The 26,338-nt window shown below is 45.7% G+C and overlaps 1 protein-coding gene across 4 annotated transcripts in view; it reads right to left on the minus strand.

Moving 5' to 3' along the window:
• Nucleotides 1-26,338, minus strand: part of MCC (MCC regulator of WNT signaling pathway) — a 392,983-nt gene that overhangs the window by 76,877 nt on the left and 289,768 nt on the right. For all 4 annotated transcript variants that reach the window (XM_027605212.2, XM_027605213.2, XM_027605214.2 and 1 more), the window contains 2 exons: nt 17,444-17,586; nt 8,142-8,284 (listed from right to left, as the gene is read on the minus strand). In XM_027605212.2, coding sequence (XP_027461013.2) covers nt 8,142-8,284; nt 17,444-17,586 — 286 coding nt within the window. The remainder of the gene's footprint in view (nt 1-8,141; nt 8,285-17,443; nt 17,587-26,338) is intronic.

Consider the following 26,338-nt stretch of genomic DNA (forward strand, 5'->3'; position numbering starts at 1 on the left):
GGTTAAAATTCTCGGGTATGATAAAAGTGCTGTGGTTAAAAAAGAGACGTTCCCCGTTCTTAAGAGGTTTGTGCTGATATTTTTAGGGTGAAGCATCATGAGGTCTGCAACTTACTTTCAAATAGCTCCGGAAAAATATTTCCGCGTGTGTGCAAAATCAAATGTGGCATAATGTTAACAACTAGTCAGTCTAGGCAAAGGGTTTACTGGGGTTCATTCTACCATTTATGTAAGTTTGAAGTTTTTCAAATAAAAAGTTGAGGGGAAAGAAATACCTTACCATTCAAGGCAAGGAGGCCTGACAGAGCATGGATACACTGAGGCATGACGTGACGTGGGGACCCCTATGATGATCCATTTCTCAGTGCAGCCACGGGAACCAAAATGTTCTCCTGAAAAAGTGTCATTGCCACACCCAAATCCCCCCCAAGGCCACAGGCACGGATCAGGGGGGTAGCCACCAGCCACCACCCTGGCCATGTCCTAACTTCGCCAGGAGTGATGGGTTTCTTTTCCCTGAAGAAAACAAAGCTGTATTTTCAGGACTTCCATTTCAGCCAAATCTTAGCAGCCTGAATTTGTTTTCATTTTTGCTATCGTCAGTTTGCCGTTTTAGCGCAGTTTGTGTCTCTACAGCATCACCTCTGACAGCTCTCCCCCAAGCTCACTAATCTCTGGTCCAAAGGGCCCTTCCTCCGTGCCTGGTCTCCCATCTCAGCTCAAGGGCCCTTTTCAGACCGGCCCTCATCTTAAGCCCCTCGGGAGCAAACAGTGGACGAATGCAGAGTAGGCTGTAGGTACCCGTCCCAGACCCCAAGGCTCTCGCTGTGGCAGGGATGGGAGAACTTCCCGAAGGGGGCAGATGTGCCTCTAACAGCCAAATGTGGTCGACACGATCCTTTCCCCCAGAACAATGGTTGGGGTGGTAGTAGCATTAGTGAGGTCCCCTACTTCACTCCCATTACAGATGAAAACAGGCCTTCACGGGCTGGTCTTGGAAGCAACACTTCTTTATAATGCTGGCTTTATGTCATGAGTTTCAAATCACCAAAAACCCAATCTAACCTGAAGGGACATAGTCTGTTTAGAAAATCTAGACTACTTACATTATAAAAGGAGTTCCTGAAACCCCACATTGATGGGAACTCATTTTGAACAGATGTGGTGGGTCAAAGCCTTGCCATTTGCATCTTATACCCCGAGTGTCTTTGAGGGGCTGAAAAAAATTATTGAGTACAATTTGAGGGAAATATTCCAAAGTAACACAAACTGAAGTGGGGCAGTGACCTTTCCTGCCTTTAAGCTTGATCACTCTAAGCAAAGTTCCAGAATGATTTTAGATGGACTCCTCAGTCACTCTGCCTTGCTGACGCTCACAGACAGGTTTTGTTTGAGCAGGCTCAGATCCCAAGGAGAAAGCACACAGCCATCCCAAAGAGTCCTCTGGTGAGTCCATGTTCAAAACTTCAAAGTTCTCCTCTGGGCTTGGTTCTCAGGGATGCCCAACGCTGTGAACCTCTTGGGAGAAATTAAGCTGCCCTATTAAAGTAAGGGGATGGGGAAAAAGGGCAACAAAGGGCTCAGCCTATTCCATCAACTACTCAAGGTGCTGTTTTCAGCCCCATCCAACCTATGGACTGGTTCCTCAAAGTTCCAGAATCGGGTTACAAATAACCTGATTGTCTTTTAAAAATTCTTTGCTGGAGAATAACTGGCTGTCTAGTCCCCTCACTCCTAATAAAATGCACATTTTCTCCAGACAGGCTCCTTTGCCTTTGTAACCACTTCTCTCCCAACACCGCAGAAACCATTTTTTGGAGGAGGCAGGGCTGCCTCTCCCTGCCCGACCCCCCTTCTCCTCACTGGGAGTGGCTGCCTGACACTTTGGAACATTTTTCCTGAAGCCATTAAGCCTCAGCGGCCATGGAGCCAGGAAAATCTGGCTTTAACGTTAAACATATTTCATAATCGCAGCCGTGCCAAAGAGCCAGGTTTCATGTGTAAATTCTTCCTTGGTTGTCCTCCAAAAACTACTCATAAGGAGGAAATCTCTATCGAAATGATCCCACCAGCAAACAAGGTATCATATGCTTCCTTTCATTCCTAAGGGGATAATAGTTGAGCATTGCTAGATTCCAGAAAAATAAGAATTTCTCACCTAAAACCAGAAGAGATCTCAGAATAAGGAGCCGAACCCAACACAGGCTGTGCAAAGGTCCATCAGACCAAGGACTTTGCTCCAGGTGAGCTCTGCCGTCCCACGAACAGAGCTGGGAAGCAGCCCGCCAGGGAGCACACCGCACACACACACTAACACGTGTGCTGCAATGAGCCCGTGCACACACATCTGTGTTTTGCTCTACGGCAACACCCAGAATCATTTGGCCTCAAAGCATTGTTTTCTAAGATGGAGATCTGCAAAATCTCGATTAACAACAAACACTCTGCTATTAAGCCAGGTGCTGTGATGTCACAGCTGCTCCCTCAAGCCCCACCAGCACTAGAGACCTCAGAGGACTGCAGGAAGCGGGGCACGCTCACCGTGGGCACGTCTGAGTAAGGGTGAAGCCATCCACAGATACACGGGCGCCAACAGCAGCAACGACCAATTAGCTTGTGTGGCCTTGGACAAGTGACTCACCCCCTCTGAACTCTGTTAGCCCAATTTTACAGATGAGGAGCTTTACCGGGCCTCCTCTCAAGGCTGATGATTACACATGAGGATGCATGTAAATGCTCGACACAAAGTACGTGAGCGAAACAGGTTATCTATTACAGCCAGCCTCTCTTAACTAGAGCTCTTTGCCAAACTGAGGGAATAGAGGTCCCAGGCTACGATTCCTGCCTTGTCTTTGTCTATTTAATTACCTTTATCTTCCAAACTGTGTGACCAGGTTTGAACAGAGCAATGTGACACTGCTGGGATGCTCCTCCTTCCGGGGACCGGTCGGGTAAGTCAAAGCACTTTCTAAATTGCTGGTTTACTCCTCCAGGGCCTGGGGACAGTGCCGAGGAGCCAGCTTACTGAAGGGGCAGGCTGGCTCTGATGGGTGGGGCTTGAAAACAAAAGCAAAGTGCTTTCTGATGAAGGGAATAGATGGGACTAACTCTGGCTATCTAAAATGAAGATCAGCAAATATACCGCAGCAAACTCTGCATTTAAAATCCAGCTCAAGAAAACCTTTGGGTTGCTAATGCAGGCTTGCAAATATAGCAACCATAATGAAATGGCTGCTTTTTAATGATTTCCTATAATGGTGTTTATATATGGAAGCTTTTTTCCCTATTGAAGCAGTTTAATTGGAAAATGGCAAAGGAGTAAGGAGAGGCAGACTTGCAGTTCCAGTGACCACACAGGGACTGCGCTCCGCCGCAGCCGTCACGCGCCCCTCCTCCTCCCCGCTGTGGGGCGCCGGCAGGTGCAGGCCTCCCGTGCTCTCCTCCTGCCCCTGCTCTTCGCCTGCCTCACCCCCATCTGTCCCTCGGCTTTCTGCTAGATGCGACCTCAGGGAGGTCTTGGCCGAGGCTCCTGCCCCCGGGTGTGGCTAGGAGCCGCTGTCCACCTCCTGCCGTGGGCCTTACCTCACTGTGGGTCATTCCCCGTTGGCTTGTCTGCATCCTCCGGAGAAGCGTGCGCTCCAAGATGGCATTCGTGGCTACCCGGTATCTGGGTGCCTCCTCCGTGTGGGCACTGTGATAACTGGCATGCAGGAGGGCTGACACCCTTGCCCTCGTGGTGCCTGCATTCTAGATTCTCGCGTGAGAGACTAGTAACAACTAGTAATACACGATAAGAGAAAGGCACATACAGTGAACCACCAGGAAGAGCTAAGTGCTGTGAGGAGAAATGAAGCCAGAAAGGGAGGAGAGTGCCTGGCCTCCACGCCAGGAGCTGTGCCGGGTCTCCTCCCTGGCTGGTGGCCCCCAAGGCTTAGGCCCTGGTTCTCTGCACGCCTCACTCTACCACGGCCTCCCACTGCTTTGGTAACTGCACTTAACCCAGTGTCTCCTAACTGCTTTTCTTCAGCCTAGACCTCTCCTCTTGGCTTCTCATCTCAGGTTGAGGGTGAGGGAAGGCCAGAGTGCTCCACCCAGGCCCTGACAGATGGAGGAAGCCGAGGGTCGGCTCAGGGAAGGAGCACTCCAGGAAGAAGGAACGGTGAAGCAAGACAAGCTGGTCAGGTGTGAGGGGCAGCATGGAGGCCAGCACGGCCCAAGGTGGGGGACGCCCAGTTCTGTGGGGGCTGATAGTCCGTGGTCAGGAGACGGAACGTCACTCTCGGTGCGAGAGATGGGAGCGTGCGAGGACAGCGACCTGAGGGCAGATCCTGTGTCTCACACCCCCAGTCCCTCACCCAGCACCCAGTGAGTTGCTGAATAAATGAATCGAGGCCACCTCTGTGGGCAGAGAACACTCACAGACATTGGGCAGATGGGGTCCCCTCCCTCCAGGAGCTCAGTCTCGCTGGCAGAGACACTATCACTGGCTATAAGGAACACGTATTTATAATGGGGAAGAGGATGGAAAGAAAGGATCTGAGATGCATCATTTGGGAAAATGAAGCCAGCTCACAGCACGGGCAGGCAGACAGCCCAAGCTACTGAGCACTCTGTTAGGAGCTCTGAGAAGTCCCACAGCAAAGATGCCCAGCCCGCTGAAGTAGGTTTATCCCTCTACTTCCCAACCTTACTTGACTGAGAAACTTTATTGGAGCATGGGGCACTTATTTCATAAAATACACACTCAGAGACATGAATGGAGGGATCGGCGTCGGCGTATCTCTTTGCTTGAGTGGGAACTTCTGGGCTGTCTGCACCTGTCCCACTCCCGAAGCTGGAGGGCAGAGTCCAGAAGCCTCGGGCCACTAGGATTAGAGACTGCGATACTGGTATAGCAGCACGTGGGACTTGGACCCACAGCTGGGATGGTCCCCAGAGGTTGCCTGTGTTTTAACTCAAGGCCCGGGGTAGGATTCCAGGTGAATTTCAGAGAGGCAATTTCAGCCTGAAGCCAAGAGCCTGAGGATCTAGGAGGTGCCTCCACTCCTCACCCCATTTCTGTTGGGATCACATCGGTATCAGTAGGCAGCTGTCCATGACTTTGCTAGCCTCAGCACACATCCATCCTACTGACCCCTTCCTTTTTAGAGCTTTCTCTGTCCCCACTGACTTCCCAGACATGGCTCTCCTCCTTTCCTCCTACAGCTTTGGCCGGCCGACTGCTTGATGGACTCGCTGACTGCTTCACATGTTCATCCCAGCAAATATCTCCAAACACACACTATGTGCCAGGCCCAGCGGTGGGATCTGGAGATCTGCTAGTAGATAAACATGCTTCTGCCCAGTGGCATTTAGTGGGATGGTCAGTCAAGCAAAGAACTAGAAATACATCATTTAAAATTCCAATTCAATAGAAGGAGACGAATGGGGCAGTGCCAGAGTCAACACAGGAAGTTGCAGGCTAGTGCCCATGAGATGCTTTCAGAGGAGGTGCATTTAAACCGAGACTAAAATGAGGAGGGACACATCCTTGCCAGGAGCTCTGCCGGGTCTCCTCCCTGGCTGGTGGCCCCCAAGGCTTAGGCCCTGGTTCTCTGCACGCCTCGCTCTACCACGGCCTCCCACTGCTTTGGTAACTGCACATAACCCAGTGTCCCCTAGCTGCTTTTCTTCAGCCTAGACCTCTCCTCTTGGCTTCTCACTGATACCTGCTGCCTTTGGAAGCATCTCCACGTAGACACCTCGAGACACCTCAAACTTACACCTAAACAAAACAGAGGCGCTCCACCCTGCACTCCCACTTCCTTTAAGTAGAACAAAACAAAACAAAATATGATGCAAAACCACCTGGTCCTTTTTCCTGCGCTCCAATGTTGGGACTCAGCAATGCCATCCACCCATTGTGCGATCCAGACACTTAGAGGACATCTCTGCATACATACTTCCTTTTCCCCTCTGTTTCTAATCCTTCAGCAGATCCTGCCAACTTTAAATCTTTCTAGATCTTAACTACCACCACCCTCACCCTAGCAATAATCATACCCACTGAGACTTTAGCAATGGTTTCCTAGCTGGCCTCCCCCATTCATTCTTTTTTTTTTTTTTTTTAAGATTTTATTTATTTATTTGACAGAGAGAGACACAGCGAGAGCGGGAACACAAGCAGGGGGAGTGGGAGAGGGAGAGGGAGAAGCAGGCTTCCCGCGGAGCAGGGAGCCTGATGCGGGGCTCGATCCCAGGACCCTGGGATCATGACCTGAGCCGAAGGCGACGCTTAACCCCTGAGCCACCCAGGCGCCCCTGACCCATTCATTTTTGATCCACTGATTCTCTTTACTACAGAATGATTGATTCAAAATGCAAACCTGATCACTGCATCCCCTTCCCCCACTACTCAAATCTTTCAGTGGTTTCTTGTGCATCTTTGATTAATGGTCAAACTCTCTAATATGGTCTACAAGATCCTGCATGCTATGGCTCCCACCTACCTTTCCAGCCTCCACCGCACATCTCTGGGCCCTCCATGATCTCTTTTCATTTCCTTGAATGCGTCCACTCCCCCACGCTACCCTGAATGCATCTCTTCCTTTAACTGGTTAATTCCTACTTACTCTCCAGTTCTCTCAGCTCAAATGTCATTTCCTAGAAGAAGCTCTTTTAGAATCTTAAACTGAATCAAATTCCTTTGATGGGGCGCCTGGGTGGCTCAGTCGTTAAGCGTCTGCCTTCGGCTCGGGTCATGATCCCAGGGTCCTGGGATCGAGCCCCACATCGGGCTCCCTGCTCGGCGGGAAGCCTGCTTCTCCCTCTCCCACTCCCCCTGCTTGTGTTCCCTCTCTCGCTGTGTCTCTCTCTGTCAGATAAATAAATTTTTAAAAAAAATTCCTTTGATAAATTCTCATGGTACTATGTTCTTTAATGTTACAGCACTTCCATAATTAATATAAATGTGTACTATATTCAAGACTTTCTCCCCAATAAAATTTTAGGTTCTAAGAAAGTTACACTATGTTTACGCCTCCTTCTCGTAGTCCTTCTTCTATCTTCCCTACATGTGAACATTTCCTAAGATATGGTGCTCCTCCCTCTTCTGACTCCACACCCTTTTGACCACAGAGATCTCCTTACCTCATAACTTCAAAGCCTTTTATCCTCAACCCTAATCTCTCCAAAGATCCAGTTAAGCATCTCCAAGTAGACCAGTGGTTTTGCAACATTTTGTGGGTTGACTGCAGCCCGCAGCAGAAACATTTCACTCGGCAACTTATCACACACACACATACTCAACAAGTAAGTTTCATGAAGTAATACTGTCATTTTATTTTTTTTCCTATTTGATTTCACTTAAAAAATATTTTTCGGGGTGTCTGGGTGGCTCAGTCGTTAAGCGTCTGCCTTCGGCTCAGATCATGGTCCCAGGGTCCTGGGATCGAGCCCCACATCGGGCTCCCTGCTCAGCGGGAAGCCTGCTTCTCCCTCTCCCACTCCCTCTGCTTGTGTTCCCTCTCTCTCTGTGTCTCTCTCCGTCAAATAAATAAATAAAATCTTTAAAAAAAAAAAGATTTTTCATTTAATCTCAAGACCCACTAACAGGTCATGACCTGCAGTTTAAAATACACCAAACCAAGTATTCCCAGATGGACATTTCTCTACAACCTCAAACATAATATATTTATTTCCCAACTCATTTCTCAACCGAACATCCTTACTAAGAACTATGATCATTCTCTTAGTCACTCAGGATCAACAGGTTAGAGTCATTTTGGATTTCTTCTTACCCAACAGTTACTGAAACCTATTGGTTCTTCCACCACAATGGGTCGCCACCCTTCCCATTCCGGCCATCATAGCTCAGATTTTACCGTAACTTGGAATACTACAATAGCCTTTTCAGCAGGTTCCCTATCTCCAGAATTTTCAAATAGAGGTGATCTATGTTTGAATCACAAACATCAGGGCAGAAAGCTCATTCACCTCTTTAGTTCCAACAGAGTAGCATGTAAGGGAATCAGATGGATGTGCTTTCATCTACTCACCAAACTCCCTGACTAAATTTTAATTCAGCCTGCCTCATATTTCTAAAATTCCCATTACAATCCAGAAACCAAACTCTGGCTTCGTGAAATGGCAGGCAGACTCACCCATGTCAGCAGTGACCATAGTGGACTGGTTTTCAGGGATGGAGACAGAGGTCTGGTCTTGGTCCATGCTTCGAGAGTCTTCGTTGACCTCATGCTGACTCTGGCTGAGTTCTGATCGCAGTTCTGAGTACTCATCTTCCTCCCTGAAAAAAAAAAAAAGAAGAATCAGCTACCACTGACAGAGATAGAAGACAAATTCCTAGAGAACATGACTTCTAAGGACAAGAAAGACATTCAGAAAGAAAACAAACAGATCTACTACCCCTGCCCACCCTCCTCAGCCATATGGACTAGGACTCTTTTCAGGCCAAATGAACAGTCACCTCTACGGTTCCTGTGTGAAACTGAAAGGGTCCTGGGTCCACATACATATCCATATACTGAACTAGATCCATCTAACAGCCTACTAGAAACTTTTTTGCTTTTAAGATTCCCTGAAGAAATTAATTTCTTCAACCCCTCAGATTCTGACGTGAAAAAGAACCCAAGACCTGAGAGCTGGTCTGAGTACTGAAGCTACAGCGAGCGAAATAAGCAGGAGTCTGGTGCACAGGGATGTCCCATCCCATCACCTGGAGGGCCCCACTGGTGGGCTTTCTCCTTGGAAGAGGATATAAGGAGGTTTTGGGGCAGGAGCTACTGGAAAACCAGCACCTTACCTGTGCACATCAACCTGGATGCTTTGAGAGGTGTATCTGGTAAATACCACACTTACTTTCCCTAAAGCAAGTCAGTGGAGTTACAGGATAGGAAAAGAGGATGGGGAGAGGACAAAAATGGACATTGGATGAGTGCACGTCACTCAGTGGTCTGTTCCCATCAGTCAGTACCTGTAACAGGAAGTCAACACTTAAATGCTGCCATGTTGCATCTGCACACACACACACCGACCCTTCTCAGCCCTACACAATCCCTCAACCTTTGCTCCCTGAACTAGCTATGGTCAAGTCAAGGAAGCTTACAATTGTAGTACGTCTTTCAAAGCACAGGCATACCTCTTCCTCACACCACCGCCATCACTACACATACAATGGACACGGACATGGAGAGGGCAAAATCAACCTGCTGTGAAGCATTTGTTTTACAAGTGAGCCAGAAGAGAAAACGGTCAGGGGATTTAATTGAGGCCGCAAAGCCCACGAAAGTCTGTGTAGAAAAGCCAGGAAGAGAAGTCCTCTTGGTTTGGCATTCACTTGAAGTTGTGGACACCAGTGGGGCAGAGAGTCTACAGCCTTGGGTTTGGGGTAGCCCAAGATGGTAATGGGTGATCACTGAAACTTGGGGAAGAGGCAACTGCCATTTTAAGCTGGGGAGACACATCTATAAATTAGAGAATGTGAAGAACTCCCCAGAGTTCCTAGTTCTCTCAAGAAATCAACATCCTCCCAGGAAAGGAATTCAGCTGAGCCCCTGCTTTATAAGGTGTTTTTAATAAAAGCCATCCAGAAATCTGGGGAGACTTTTAACAGATATTAAGCCCCCAGACATGCAAATTATGAATTAGAATGGGAGTGGTGAAGGCAAAAAATATAGGTTAATGTTCTATGAATAAGTTAATTATTAGACACCTGCAAAGCTAACAATAATTAGGTTTAGGAATGAAAACAATTAAAAAGTACCTTAAGAGTAGACTTTTTGGTCTAGAGGGTAATTGTGCCCTGATACATCAGCTCTCCTTTCAATCAGCACTTAAAAATCTGATTTTAGTTAACAGGAGGTTTTGTGTATGATGAATAAATTACCTTTGTTGCATGGCCAATGTAATCAGCTTCAGCTTGGCTGAGACTGTTTTACAGCCAAGAAAGCCAGATAAATGCTGCTGTATCTCTGGTATAAATGGCATTTTCAGAGTCGTTAATAGCCATTTTAAACCCTCCTGGCTTGGCAGGTTCCGAAACACATAGGACCTGTTAAAATCCCATGCTTTGTACGGAATTACTTCTAGGGATTATTAGGATGAACTTTATACAGCAGTGAACAGGGAAGGGCTAGAAAAAGGAGACTGTCGATTGCAGGGGCCATTCCTCACTGAGGTCAGAGCACAGTCTGAAGGACAATCACACTACACTAGAAGTGTCATCTTAGGCAAAAGACTTTCAGGGTCATGAAATGCAAACTAAGGATCAGTGGTCAATGTATTCAAGCACCAAAATAAGAACAGGAAAGCAAAGACCACCTGGATGCTGTCTTCCGGGAGTCAAATGTGTTCACAACTAATTCTAACCCAAGAAGCACGCTGTGTGTGGACACAGGAGGAGCATCTGGGGCCGCAGCTGAGTAGTAGCCAGGGAAGACTTTCGCGATGGAGCAGTGCTCCAGAGAAGTCCCAGGCAAGTAGATTTTAGGTAGGTCACAAGGGTGGAAGGGCACAAGCAAAGGCTCAGAGGTGCCTCTGAATGTGAATGAGATGGGAGGGCGGGGAATAAGTGGTCGGTATTGCTGAAACCACAAGGGGTGCCCGATGGAAACCACGAGGCTGGAGGGGCACTCAGGCCATTTTGATCAGAAGGAGAACTTACTGTATCGAAGGAGGCAAATCATTAGAGTTAGACAGGAGGAACAAAAATAAGATGATGAAGTCTAGGAATTCAGGGAAAGAAGTAAGTGTTGCCGAGCTCTCATATGGAAAGAGAGAAAAGAAGCAGGGGGGAAGTGCCTAAGGTCTGTGTTCTTGACCCCAAAGGGAAGGGCTGAGCTGAGCACACACAATTCCTGGTTAAGATTCCTCCTTATGGTAATTATAGTGAGCATTATAGTACAAAACAACTCGTGCAAACCAAGTCAATAATAGTGAGAGGCAGAAAGGAACCTTGCAACATCAGGCAGGGTTCTGTACCACAAAGGAAGAGGTAGAAAAAATGGTTAAACTGAACCCAAATATTAAAGTGTGTACAACCCTTTTGTTTCACCCACTGACTTTGGTTAAAAAAATTCACAGAGTTGCATATCATTATCATCTCCTGAACAGCAATACTGGCATCATTCCTAAAAAGAGGCTGGAATCTGGGACAGAGAAAGAACAAAAGCCAATTTTCATAGGGCCTTTTGTAAGCAGACGGTCAATCTGTGATTGCAGTGTATGTAGAACATGGGTGCTCGGGGTTCTCTCTTTACTGTGTTATTCGGGAGCACCAGTTCATCCAGAGCAATGGAACAAGAAGTCAAAAAGCCTCTACAAATCCCAGCAGTTTTACACAAGTAAGAACATGAGATGTGTTTTCAAGGCTGCTCTGTGCAGTAGGAGTCCCCTGGCTGGTAAAGAAGTCTAGCTACCACCACAGCATCAGCATCTCAAAGTGACTTTATTGCTTGCTTCTTTCTGTTGTATATACAGTAACTCTTGGCAAATGAAACTTATCCCTTTGGGGGAAAAAGGATCTCCCCAAATAACACCACCTGCTAATGCTGGAGATGAGAAGGAAGAAAGCATGAAAAGATCCAAGAAGTGATCATTTTAAGCCAAACAACAACAACAACAAAACAAAACAAACCCCAGAAGCTTAATCGACTGATAAATGTTGGTAATTATACACTATTGTGGTAGTTTCATAATTATGGAATTACAAAGTGCTCAGGTGTTTCTCTTTGGAAGATAAAGAATCATCTCACAGGATTCTAAATGTACCTTATTTCATTCACCTAGAAGCATTTGTGAAGTGCTTCCCAAGTTGCTCTTAGAGTGGCAATGATTAGTGCTTGCTACGAGCTTAAACGACAAAACAAAAGAAAAACACTCCCAAGGACGCGGCATTAGATTGTACCCACAACCTACGTAATGAGCAGTGGCTGACCAGCAGAGATCTTAGGGTTCATCAAAGCCGGGATCAATACCTTTAATTTACAAATAAGACCACTGAAGCTTCAAGAGGCTAGTGATTTAACCAAGATTCTACAACTAGTGAGCAGTACAGCCTCTTTCCTAAATTTAGGACCAATGAAACAGCAGTCAAATATGGTGATCTAAGGAGAAGATTTGGTTGTTGTTGCTGACGATGATTTTTAAAGATTCCTTCTCATTATTGGCTAGGGGTGAAATGATCTTATCTGAAAAGGGAAGAGTCAATGAAAGGCTAATTCTTTTCCCGCTTTCCAGACCTGAAGCTGAAGTACTAAGAAATCAGTAATATTTGATACAAATATTACTTCTTTAGCAATCCCCATGCCTATTCTATTGTGGCGTGCACATTCATGCCTTGTCACTGGATTGATGGGTGAACAAGATCCAGATGGATGTCTGCCTGCCTTGGCACCTGTCAGTCAACTATGTCCAGCTAACCCAGCCTACCTGACCCTGGTGGGGGTTTGTTGAACTACATTCTTCCTGACAAGTAAAGGCAGACTTGCCCTGAAATGCCATCATTCTTTTAAAGAACAAAGACTTTTTAGATACAATGAGGAAATGTATTCCTTTCAATTCTCTTAAGAGTCTCTAAAGCAGGAATCAGTGGTAAGTCCTGATTCTTTCTGTAATTCCTCCTCTTATTTTTCCATCTAGCACAAAGGAAGACAGACTCATCCATGAATCTTTTGGTGAATTAACTGGGCAAATGGAAAGGTCAGGCTCATGGTGCAGGTATAAGATTTTAGAGACTGGATTACATTAGAGTAGACGGGACTTTGCATATTATCTTTGTTGCCAAATGAGCATTTTGCAGACAAAGCAGCAGAAAGGTGAAGTGCCAGTGCAGAGGGAGGTAACTCAAAGGGGAGGGGTCAGGGCTGCAGGGCTGTAGCCCTTGGAGGTGAAAGGGGAGGGGAGAGCCTAGGGTAAGAGCCAAGGCTGAAGGTGAATCTCAGGGACAGAAGATACAGCGTCCCAGAAGTTCAAGAAAAACACACCAAGAAGGGAGATTTGGAAGCAAATCCTGCAGAAGGGGACCAGACACAAGAAAAGGTCCCTGGATTTTTCAGTTAAGAAGTCATTAGTGATTCTAAAAAAAGTCTCTTCACTCAGGCTGCTGCTGTAACAAGACACTGTAGACGAGCCAGCTTAAGCAACAGGATTTTATTTTCTCTTAGTTCTAGGCTTTGGTTTGAAGTCCAAAATCAAGGTGGCCGCATGGTCAGTTTCTGGTAAGGGCTTTCTTCCTGGCTTACAGACGTCTGCCCTGTCACTGGGTCCTCACACAGTAGGGCGAGTGCACTCCCATGAGCAAGCCCTCTGGTGTCTTCTTCTAAGGGCGCTCATTACGCCTACCATGCAGTCCCCATCCTCAGACCTCAAAGAAACAGAAGTAGCTCCCAAAGGCCCCAACTCAAAAAGGCCATCATATTCAGGGGTAGGGCTCCCACATACATATGAATTTTGATTTCGGGATACATAATTCAGTCCTTAGCAAAAGGAGCTTCGGGAAACTGTTGCACTCAGAAGCCAGACAGCAGTGGGCTAACAAACAGGAAATGAGGCAGAAAACATGACTACTCATGAGAGCTGGCAGTGAAAGGATGATGTTATGAGAGTAGCTTTGGGGCAAAGAAAATAATCTCCTTGGGGGTGCTGGGGGGCTCAGCCAGTTAAGCATATACCTTCGGCTCAGGTCATGATCCCAGGGTCCTGGGATCGAGTTCCGCCTCAAGCTCTCTGCTCAGGGGGAAGTCTGCTTCTCCCTCTGCCTCTACCCTCCCCCCCCCCCCCGCTCGTGAACGTGCTCTCTCTCTCAAATAAATAAATAAAATCTTTAAAAAAAGAAAAGAATCTCTTTGGGAAACAAAAGAGCTCATGTTTAATTTGCTTAGAAATCCACCCCCCCATTCCAAAGTGAGCTACTGATGTATTTTTCCATTTTCCCCATCCCATTATATAATCTCTCCAAGTCAAATAAACATTAAAAGAAGCCACTCATAATATACAGTTAAGTGGAAAAGCATATATTACAAAAACATTGCTTGCTATATGATCCAATTTATTTAAAATATTCATGAGTAAAATTTTTTAGAAAGCCATATATACAAAATGTCCAGTGCTTATTCCTAGGAGATGGGATTTAGGATGCATTAGGCAGGGTTCAGTTAGGAACATAAACTACACTGGATGTTTCAAGTAGAAGAGATTTAATTTAGGCAGTTCCACGCTCGCATAACTGTTGGAAGGACCAGAGAAGTGTGGGTGGAGGCCACCAGGAGCTGTCAGATTTGCCATCGCAGGCGTGGACCCCTCAAAGGTCAGCAAACTGACGCTGCCTTCACACCTGCCCACAGCTCCTGGCTCTGAGGTGCAGGACTTCATGCCCATGAAAGCCTCTGTCAGCTGCCTCCATCATGGCCTGAGGAACAATGGCTCCCACCTCCCTTCTGCTTTCCAAACCCATTTGAAGGCACCTCACTGGCAGAACCAAAACTGTCTCCAGAACCCAGCTATTAAGGCAATCTGGGAAGCAGTCCCAAGGGTCCAGCCTCTGATTCTGGGGAGAGTAGACAGAAGGAGTGGGAATGGTACCAGGTGCTAGATAACATGTCATAGGCCACCCTCTTTGGCTACTCAACAACCATACACAACCTCTCATACACCCTGAAATTTCCAAATTACAAGAGCAATGACACCAAGCTTCTGCAACCATCCGTCATTCAAATGTGAATGATTCACCTTCTCACCAAAGTGGGAGACGCTAAGTCCCATCCGTTATTGTATCCATTGTCAGGTAACCACTTCTCTTCTAGGCCAGTGGCAAATCCTCCTAGATATCATCTCACCTAACCAACAGATAAGTTTCACCAATACCAGCTCACCTTGTATAACAGGAGAAATTAAGAAGATAAAAAAGGAATTGTATACACAAATAAGCACAGAAATATGCACAGTCTAGCCGTCCTTTCTGCAACTGGCCAAAAGGCTAGGGTTGATGTTTCTAATCTTCTTCTTCCCTAGGAAATCCCTATTTCCTTTGTGTTTGGCCAGCACCTTGGTTGGTTCGAGCTCTTCACCGAGTGAAATAATTAGCAATCTTTATTCCTGAGGGACTTGGTCCTAAGTGTGTACACCTGGCACCCCCAACTTGGGATCAGATTGCTACAGTCTCCAAGCAAAGTAAGACTAGCTTTATCGGACAGGGAGGGGGGGCGCTTCTGCAGGACAGGGGAGTTTACAGGAGTTTGTAAGGCTCTAGGTATCCTGATTCATGGAAACCTACCCAAGGGTCTCGATTCAAATTCTCACCATTTCTTCTTTTCCTATCAATGCTTCATTTTTACCTAAGAGATCTGATATGGCTGTGAATTCAACTTACATTGGAATTCAGCCACCTGCAGTGTCTGATTCTTGGCTGTGTCAGCCCTATGGCTACAGGAGATGGGAGAGTGTCTTCTAGGGTGGCCACAGAAGGTCCCCGTTCTGACTGTGACTTGAGATAAAAGTTTACCACTATGAGATTATTTTTGTTTTTACTTAAGCAATTTAGTATTGCTTACGTATGGATATATCATAGCTTACATAAACTATTTCCTTACAATTATTTTTCAGCACTTCCAGTAAATTCCTAACTCAGGCCCAAACTAAAATGACAAGAAAATCTGTAAGTACCAGCATTGTACCTGACTGATGTGACAATCTATTCTCTACACCCTGGATCTGCGAGGGCAGTTGGAGTTCCTCCAAGGTGTCTGGCTCCCACCACACTCAGTCTAGCAAGCATCTCAGGACCTGAGGGCAAACCAATTTCCTGGAGTGCTGGGGGCAGGAGACATGCCTTAGCCGAGGAGGTCAGGGGACCAGAAGAGCTTTGTCTTCCTGGCCCACATGTCTGCATGGCCTGCAGGGAGTCCCCTTAAGGAGGGGCCAGCTCAGTTACATAATGAAAACTGGCAGAATTTAATATGACATCTGCACAGACACGATCTCCTTTAAATAAAAGGCACCAATAAATGTTTATGGTCAAGAAGTTCACTGTATTTTAACACGAAGCAGTTTGGCCGTTACATTCAATTTAAACATCCTGCAACTGAGTTTTCTAGGTGATGTGTGATGCTTTTTTTCCACAACTCACTGAGCCCGTTTGCCTCACCTTCTCAAGTGTTTAAAAGTGCAACATGTTTTAATGGAAATTACAAATTTGCCAATGTACTCTGTCAGCCCCCTTTAAATCTGCTATAATCATTTCTTCGGTCTGAAAAATTCTTCTCTGCTCATGCGTTTCTAACCTACAATCACTCTCAAGACCAGGATACAATTTCAAGGCCTTGAGGTTCTAAATTGGAATATGGAATTTACTGTGTGGCTCCAGTTTAGTGCAAAGTTTCCATGATTTTGCCCAAAAAACCAGAGGCCCATCAGTTCCCTCATCAAATAACCCTGTCATTACTATCTCAGACTTGGAAGAAAATGCACCCGAAGTTTCTTCTAACCTGGGACTTCTAGAGGGAGAGTTTAAAGTAGTTACCCCTACAACTGCCCTAATTGAGGCTTGGACAAACATTCAGTGAACAAAGCCCTCTTTCTCCATAAAGGTAGGTGACAACCATTTGCTTTCCTCAGGGCGGTTCCCTGAGGACAGGCAGGAAGATAAAAGTTATCCTTGGCTAAGTCACTCAAAGAGAACCCCTCCTCTGAACAGCAGGGCAGATACGCCAATTAAGGGCTGCATGCAGGAGCCTTAGGGGTTAACTGATTGATGAGGAAGGCAGGACCCCCAAGAGTCACTTTCATGGAAAGAATATTAAGTAAAAGCAGAGAGACTGCGGGTTTTAACTCCACCTCTATCCTCTGCTAACTAGAACTTCAAAGTAATCCCCTAATATTTTTAAGCCCCAGCCTTTTTGCCAGTAAAATGATGTATCCAATCTTGTTCCCTACCCCAGAAGTTTGTAAGAGGCCACATCAATGTTGGTAAATCAACTTCAGGTGAGCTCTAGACGTTAGATTATCTAGAAGCAGACATACTGCTTAGTCCTAAGCTACATTCAGAGATCTCTCAAAATTCCCAAGGGAGGCACACAGTTTGCACATCGAGAGCAGACCTGGGGGATTCGAGAGGTGGTAGGGATCCTGGGAGGGAGATGGAGGGGCGCCCTTCACAACTCGCTAATCAATCAGTTCACCCATTTCTGATTCCATGCTCTTATCAGTAAACTGAGGATTACAACTCCCACCCTGGCTACTTTCCAGGGGAGCCCTCGTGACAATCAAGATGAGAACAGAATAGTGGAGGGGAAAGGGCATGGTTAACAAGGTAAAGAGAAAGTAGTTCTCAACTGTAAAAGTCTTAGCTGCAAATAAAACATCATTATTATTCATCGGGATGACTTCAACTCCAAGAGCCAGGTTAGAGCCCAGAGGGGCAGAGAGAAAGCCGCGGCTGGGAGCTCTCTACCTGATGGTGGTGCCTTGCAAACGGTCTATCTTCTTATTGAGCTCAGCAATGATGCTATGGAGTTCCGTGATGCGCTCCTCGTACCGAAGCGTCGTCCGCTCCTGGACATCCTCATGTTCTCTCATGAGGTGGGACTGCTCACACTGGGATCAAGAGAACAAGACAGAAGTGCCAGTGAGTGGGTGCACCTATCGATGAGTGATGCTCAATTTTATGGTCTCAAACCACCACAACCTCAATGTTGAGCATGCTCCCAATACACAGAGGCCTGCACATTGGCCAGGGATCCCAGAGGACACAACAGCAGCTGAATTTTATAATGCACCCACCCCCGCCACCCCCATGGACAAAGTCTTTGCCTTTGTAGCATTCATTCTGTCTTTGGGGCAAGTCCCTCTGCCATTGCTCACAACCTTTGTGGCATTATCCAAGTCTCTTGCTTTTCCCTCGCCAAGAAGTAGGCAAGTGCCGGAGCTGGATCCATCAGACACCTTCTTTTGGGAAGGCGAGTCTTGAGTGAACGGACTTAAGATTGCATGGAGTTCACTCACTTGACTGAGGGACCTGAAAAGATTGTCCCTTAGTTCCCGACATCTATATCCCAGAGCTTCCCTCCACGTTCCCTTATGGCTGTTCAGTTTTCCTTGTACCAATTCATTCCCTTTTTGTTTTTTTAATTTTTATTTTTTTAATGAAAATGAATTTCTTTATTTTTAATTCATTCCCTTTTTTGTTGACATTGCCAGCGTATGTTTCAGCCGCTTTTCAACCAAATAATCCTAAGTGGTATGACAACATTTCTTATCCGGCTGGTTATCTACAGACTTCATTCTTTCCAATATCCTTTTCTACCAGATTCAATTTAAACATCCTGCAACTGAGTTTTCCAGGTGATGTGTGATGCTTTTTTTCCACAACTCACTGAGCCCATTGACTATGAACTCTGGAAAGGCAAGAACCAGGTGTTTTCATGATTTGGCCCTAACACCTGGCAAACGGTGGCTTGCTTCACTGTGGGCGGCGATCTAGTAGCGTTACGGAATGAATCAGTTGCAATATATCACACTGTCAACAAGACTGCTTTGCAGAAACAATGACAGAAAAAGCTGAGGTGCTTCCCTTACTCAGCATTTGAGGGTCTAAGAGGCAGCAGATGCTATAAAAACATTTTTGTAGCTAGAGTTTAAATCCTAAGGAACCTGTTCATCTCCTTCACTTCTCTGCCCCCTCCTCATCGCCACAGTGCATTTAATCTCATTTGCATAACAATAAAACATTCATCAGCGATGGAACAAGGACTCTAGCTTCTGTCCCTGTCTACTGCATTCAGCCCTGATTAATTTCCTGTCCAGCTGAGGAATTTTAATTTCATTTCAGCGAGGTTTTCCTAATGCCAAGAGCCATATGTACTTGCTAGCTTTGCACTTTCAGGGCCGGTGGCAGACGGGCAAGGGTAAGACTTCTCACCCAGCACGTCCAATGTTCTCCTCCTTCCCTAAATCTGTTGCTTCCCATGGCGTAACCCAGAAGCTGCTGGGCAGGGACAAATGCCTTCAAAGATAAGCACAACACACTAAGCCCAACGCCATACTGAAACATAAGTACGCAGGAAATAAGTCTGCTAAATATGTTGGTATATATCAAGGCAGAGACCACACCTACAAACCACCTTGATCAGTATTAACGTGGTAACTTCCTGGGGGCTGCTCGGAGCTCCAGGAACAAGACTGGAGGCAACAAGGTTGTGGAGGCTATATTGCAGTCCTTTGTGAGATAGCTGCTTTCAGAGAAATAGTGATGCGAACTTTTGTTCTCAGGGACAACCTGCAGCATCAAATAACCTCCACTCAAGGTCCAACACATGGGAAGTACGTGGAAACTGAGGCAAGGATCAAGGGTGAGTGAAAGTCACATCTACAGGGAGGCTTTCCTGAACAGATCAAAACCCTAACAGGCCACAAATACTCTTTCCATGAAGTTATGCCTTTTCATCCACAATCCATCATATTTTACAAGGAACAACAGAAGTCCACAAAATGACAGTGTGTCACAGACACTATGTGTCAATAAATGAAAAAGGTTCATATTCTTCTGGAACATACTCACAGCAGAATACTGTTTCTCTCCATCCCTGCAAAATATCTATGAGCTTCTGTTATTAGTCTTCATTCCCACCTTCAAATTGTGTGTGTGTGTATAGTATGTACATGTGTCAGTGTAGCTGGCACTCTCATGAAGACCACCAGTTTTAGATTTTATAATAATTACAAGATAATGCCCAGCCTGACCTGGATCTCGTTTATGCCGTGATTCCTACTGCACTGCCATCTTGCGGGCTCCTCCTCTTTGGTTTTCCATATTCAGCTCTCTGGGACTACAAATCACCGTGAAATGGGGCGCCTGGGTGGCTCAGTCAGTTAAGCGTCTGCCTTCCACTTCGGCTGTGATCCCAGGGTCCTGGGATTGAGTCCCACATGGAGCCCCACATCGGGCTCCCTGCTCAGCACAGAACCTGCTTTTCGCTCTGCCTGCCACTCCCCCTGCTTGTACTCTCTCTCTCTCCCTGACAAGTAAATCTTTAATAAGAAAAAAAATCACTGTGAAATGCTTCCCTTTACAAAGTCAACAACTCTCACTCTCCTTTCTCTTTTTTTAAAGATTTTATTTATTTATTTTGACAGAGAGAGACACAGTGAGAGAGGGAACACAAGCAGGGGGAGTGAGAGAGGGAGAAGCAGGCTCCCCGCTGAGCAGGGAGCCCGATGCAGGGCTCGATCCCAGGACCCTGGGATCATGACCTGAGCCAAAGGCAGACGCTTAACAACTGAGCCACCCAGGCGCCCCCTCCTTTCTCTCTCTCTCTTTTTTTTTTTTAAGATTTTTATTTGTTTGAGAGAGAAAGAGTGCACATGCGAACAAGCACCAGCAGGGGAAGGGGCAGAGGGAGAAGCAGACTCCTCGCTGAGCTGGGAGCCAGACACAGGGCTCCATGCGGGGCCCGATCCCAGGACCCTGGGATCACAACCCAAGCAGAAGGCAGATGTTTAACTGACTGAGCCACCCAGACGTCCCTCTCACTCTCCTCTAATTCCCCACTTACAGTTCCTCCTTCACAGTCTTTCAACAGCCCACCACCACCACCAAGGCAGACCAGAAACTGCAAAATTCACTTAAAAATGAAGGTGTGAAAATATTCATGCAAGAAAAAGGCACACAATCTACTGATAATCACCAAGACAACTCCAGGCATCCCTGGTGACTGCTGTGAGCTGCATAACAGGTAAGATCTGGGGGGGGGGCGGGGGGGGGGCAGAGGAGCGGTGCCCAGGTTGCCCGGGACAGCAGATGGCTGATGCCCAGATAACGAGAGCATGCTATCTGGTACTGTACCATCTTTGCCCCTGCCTGTAACTGGGAAGTCTGCCTGGAGGGTATGAGTATGAACAAGAGACAACAGGAAGCCTGATGATTCAGACAGAACAGCACTTGTAGCTAAAAGGAGACAAAAGACTCATAATGTATATTTGGAACTTGGGGTTCAATTGGGAGTAGCAACAAGAATATATCGGAAGAAAAAAAAATTCTTAGCTGAAGGCAAAGATATCTGGTTTATGTTCCTATATTTTTTCCACAAGTATGGTTTCTTAAAATAGTGGAAAGCCTCTATAATTTAATTCTTTCTAAAAATAATAGATATATCTTGATTTCCCATAACATTTAAGATACTGGGCTGAGTGACACACAGTGGGGTCACTATGACATGTCCTCTGAAGGGAACTGCAGTCACAGCTTCTAGGTGGAATTCTCTGCAGGAGAATAATAAACGTGGACAGAAATGGGGGGTGTGGGAAGGAGAGATGGTAGAATGGTACCCTGGGGATTCATTACACGGTGAAAAGAGAACACTGGAAAGTATCAAAATGCCCTGCCTCGCAGCACCTGGGTGGCTCAGTTGGTCAAACGGCTGCCTTCAGCTCAGATCATGATCTCAGGGTCCTGGGATCGAGCCCCATATCGGGCTCCCTGCTCAGTGGAGAGTCTGCTTCTCCCTCCCCTCTGCTGCTCTCTCACTCACGCTCTCTTTCAAATAAATGAATAAAATCTTTTAAAACAAAACAAAACAAAAAAACGCCCAGCCTCAAGGTGGAATGGATGGCCTGAGAAGACACTGCCCAAGGGTCACCTGTACAAATCAACATCCCCTTGAGATATCACATTAAATAAACACTCTTCACCCATTCTGCGCACACTGGTCGTACCAGACAAAGATAGGTTGAAGTCCTATCTCCCCACCTTGGGGCAGGGCGAAGTGGAGCAACGGGGCAGGAGAAAACAAGTCATCACCTGTGCGAGCCCGAGGAACCCAACAGAACACCCTTGTTCAACAGCTCCCGCTCAACTGCCCAAGACCAACCCCAGGAAAAGGGCACTTCAGTGCAGGAAAAGTGGAAGATGAGCGGCGGCGCCCAGGGCAGACAAAGCCATTCTGCACATGATCGGTGCATTCCTGTGCTGGCAAGTCCCGCATCTGCAGGGCTGGTCTGTTCAAGTCATGCCCGATTTTATGAGCACATTCCACTATCGTGACTGACCCACACCTCTCACCACCCTGAATTTTCATGACTGGTGAGAGCCTTGTTTCGCCTGGGAGGGCATGTGGCTTCAGGTATTCTGTTTCACAGGGGCACAGGCAAGCTCAAGCTGGATACCGCACCGCCATCTAAGAGTCACCTCTGGGCAGGCATCCCCATAAAGCCTCAATAGAGACTGTCATACAACAATGACAACTAAACAGGAAAAAGAAATATGGCTTCTATGATTACTCCTTAATGTTTGCATACATTTTTTGATCTTTAAATTACAAGTTGAAGTACTTTATACACATTAAAAAATGATAGATGTCCATTTTTCATAATTCATTAACAAAACCCTTTTTCCAATGGTGTTCGTTTCTCGCCAGCATGTACACGGGGCTCTGCCAGGACCACCATGTGGGGTGTGTGTCATGTAAGCATCAGCACCCCTGGTAGCCAACAGGGGTATTCGTCAAGACTCTGGTTCACCTCCATCCACGCACATGGCAGGATAATACTTTCTCTCCCCGTCAAAGCTAGATATAGCTATGTGACTTATTTTAGCCAATGAGGTACAAGTGAATTTATAACACTTATGCCTAGAAGCCTTTAAGAGCTCCTTCAGGATTTGCTACATTCCCTTCCCTGGCCATGGCTTCTGGCAATGGTCCAGAGAGTAGAAGTCTCATCAGCTTAGGAGGCTGGTTGAGGACAACGCAGGACAGTTTTCTGCCGGCCCTACTGCGCTCCTAGCAAGAAACAAGAAATAAATCTTTGATATGTTAAGCCACTGAGGTGGCTTTAGGGTTATTTATCACTGCATGCTCTGATGATACAACCATTTTACAGATGAAAACAAAATGTAAAGTGACTGATTTGTTATATCCTAGGCAACAAGCAGAACCCTCTGAAAAACAGTCTGATCTGTATTTACTCCATCAAAGGGTAGACACTGCTGTAGCCACCATCTTCTCCCCCTACTCCCTCCCAGCCCCCTGACCTGCGGGCTTGTCCCCGTACCACTTGCCTAAAGATCTCCAGGGACAACAGAGTCATCCTTCTTGGTCTCCCCTGACCCAACTCTGGTGAACTCCAGGAAATACAAATATTATGCCTTCCAATATCAGATGAAGGTAGGAAACCCAGACAACTCTCTCCTCAACCCCCTGGAGCACGGAAATAGAAAAGTAGACACAAGGGGTTATAAGACAGGGAATTCTAGGTCCCTCTGGTTCCCATCAAGCCAGCTTTAGCTGCCAAAGTCAATTATTCAGCGACAACTTTCTTAACAGGGAGGAATGGCAGCTTCTTCCAGCAAAACTTACAAGTGAGGGATGATTTTCTTCTCCTCACCATACAGAAATACCCCACATAATATCAGCTGAACAAAATAAGAAATTGTCTCAAACAACACGCTGCCACTTTTTTCCTATTAGCACAGGGAATTGTATCCAGGGCTCTCCCTCTTCCCAGCCTATATTCAGTTTTTGACTGATCCTACATTACAGCAAAGAAAGCAAGCCTGTGGTTGCAGCCTCTTGCCTGCCATGAATTTCTGGAGGTCAGAATCACTAGGGTTTCTCCCACAACTATAAACAGTCAGTATGAAAGGCAAAGAAAAAAAGATTGGGATCGGATATGATGAAATTTTGTTTTTTTTTCCTGAATTTTATCTGGCACTTAATATGTACTCTGAGCATTTTCCCTAGGTTTCAGCTCTCCTATCATGATGAGGAAGCAACTTTAAAATCTATATAAATACCTACGTCTAGCCACATAACTTGGTGAAATTGCCTATATGCAAAAATGTTTAATAAAAACAAGTGGTATCATTCCAACCACCAAGAATCCCTCTGCTATTGGTTCAATCCTGGGATAAAGCCATGAGTCAGCCTTGAGACAGACTGGTCTGAGAACTTGAGCCCTTGCTGGAAAAACCCTGTGCAATGTGGTGATGCTAAGGTATGGTTTTGTTAATGTTCTTCACTGGGTTTTATCTTACTCCACAGAGGCCACTGATCTTTAATCTTCACATTAGTCTCAGCTGTCAAACCTAAGAGCATTATGAACTCCATTCTTGAAAAATGCAATGCCATCATTAATCTGTTAACCCTCTCAACCATCCTGGTGAAGGGGGTCAGCACCACTCCCTTTTAAAACATGCAAAGAAGTCACGCTACTTTCTCAGGGCCACACTGGATTGGTCTCAGTAATATTACCATCCTCATTCTAAGTCCTTGCCCAGGTTCTCCCATGGGGAAGATGGGAGGAACCAGGCCAACTAAACAAAGAAGCCCAGCACAAATGGAAATGCCCTTGATGAGCAAAACAGCTAGTGCAATTTACCAAAGAAAAGTAGAAACTACTTGCAATTTACCAAAGAAAAGTAGAAACAAGTAAAAAGGTATGGAGGACATTCCTGACAAAGAGAATACATCCAAACTGTACCTTTAAGTATCTCATACAATGAGAAAGCACCAAGAAAGTGCTCTCTCCATTACATTTAATGAAAACTATTTATGTTTTCTTCCTAAAAGCCAAGAGGTAGAAAATTCAGACTTGCTATCCAAAGATAGAGAGCTTAGAAATAGAAAGTGTTCTGTATTACTACTGATTGAGTTCAAAGGGATTCATAGGATTCATAAGCTTGTTTGAGATATATCATTCTATAGCCCTTAAAAAATGCAGCAATTTAAAATTGTTGGTACTCAATAAATAGCAAATATGCTGAAAGCATCGAACCAGTACTATATGGAGTCTCTGCCAGTTTCCTACAAGGCTGTTCCCCACAAGTCTGCTTAATGTTGGTGCCAATGCATGCATGTGTCTGTGCACCTGTTTGATGGGGATGGTAGGGAAGTTTAAACCAAATGGACCTGTGCATCATGCCCCACCCACTTTGAGAACCCCTCTGGATACTAAGGGCAGCCTGGGCAGCCTAAAAAGATAATACGGGATTAGTATAGTTGTGGATTCCCACAAAACCTGGATTCAAATTCTAACTCTTGGTGTACTTTACAGCCACATAATCTCAGGCAAGATACTCAAATTCCTCAAACCTTTATTTCTTCACTTGTAAAACAGCAACGTTAACAGTACCTGCACCAGAGGTCATTATGAGAACTCCCGAAGATAGAGCAAACAGAATGCTTGGCACACTGCCTGGCACAAAACAGAGCTAAAGAAGTGTGATTATCACTACTGTATACGCTAACAGTGGTGTTGTTAATCAAATCCCCCAGGAAGCTGTGATGAACAGCCTCCAATATGCCCCCAGTGATCCCTGTATCTCCTTTGTGTGGTACCCTCTCATTGAGCCTGAGTGAGACCTGTGACTGGCTTCTAACTAATACAATGTGACAAAGGTGATAGGATGTCACTCCCATGACATTAGGTAAGATTCTGTCTTATTAGCACACTTATTCTGGAATCTTTCTCTGCACTGACGGCCTTGAAAAAGCCAACTGTCATCAATCCTACAACCACAAAGAAATAAATTCTGCCAAGGACATGGGTGACTGAACTCTTCCGAGGTGAGCCTTCAGATCAGCATTCAGCTCTGGCCAGCACTTTGACTGCAAACATAAAGAGAACCCAGGTACGCCATACCTGAGCTCCTGATGCACAGAAGCTATGAGTTAATAAACGTGTGTTAAGCCAGTAATTTTGTGGTACCTTATTACACAGCAATAGAAAATGAACACAGAAGCACTTTACCTTCCCCATCATGCTGATCTAGTCTCCTTTACTCAGCTTTTCCCTTCCCATCACTATTCTCAAAACTCTACTGCAGGTTGACCTTATGACCATGTATAATGAACTTTTATTCAGCTAGTTCCAGTGTCACCATTAAGAATCACTCAACAGATGTTGAAGCTCTTTTTGATTATTTCTGATGAATACAGCCACCATTTACATTTTAGCTTAATCATAGCTCTGTAACATTTAGAGAGCTGGTAAAACTTAGTAAAGCCAGAGAGCATAAATTTATGCATGAACTTGCTCTTCCACAATCTGGTCAAGCCTCAAACATATGAATCACTCACACAGGAAGCAATGGCACTGTCATTTCATTGTTCTTGTTTTTTCTTGCATAAATCTCATCTTTATAAAAGATATGAGACTGGTGAGTCTGACTTTTTTTTTTTTTTTTATTCTCTTTCCTGGGTCCCAATATCTGCACTGGAAAGACATCTCCATTGAAAGGAACAGAGAGTAATTTTTAAGTATATTTAGTGTAAGAATGCAAACAGGATAGGGTCAATGAATGGCACTATGATGTAAAGGGCCACCAAAAATTATTACGTAAGAATGCCTTGAC

This window comes from Zalophus californianus, chromosome 5 (assembly GCF_009762305.2).
Source record: "Zalophus californianus isolate mZalCal1 chromosome 5, mZalCal1.pri.v2, whole genome shotgun sequence".
Taxonomy (NCBI): Eukaryota; Metazoa; Chordata; class Mammalia; order Carnivora; family Otariidae; genus Zalophus; species Zalophus californianus.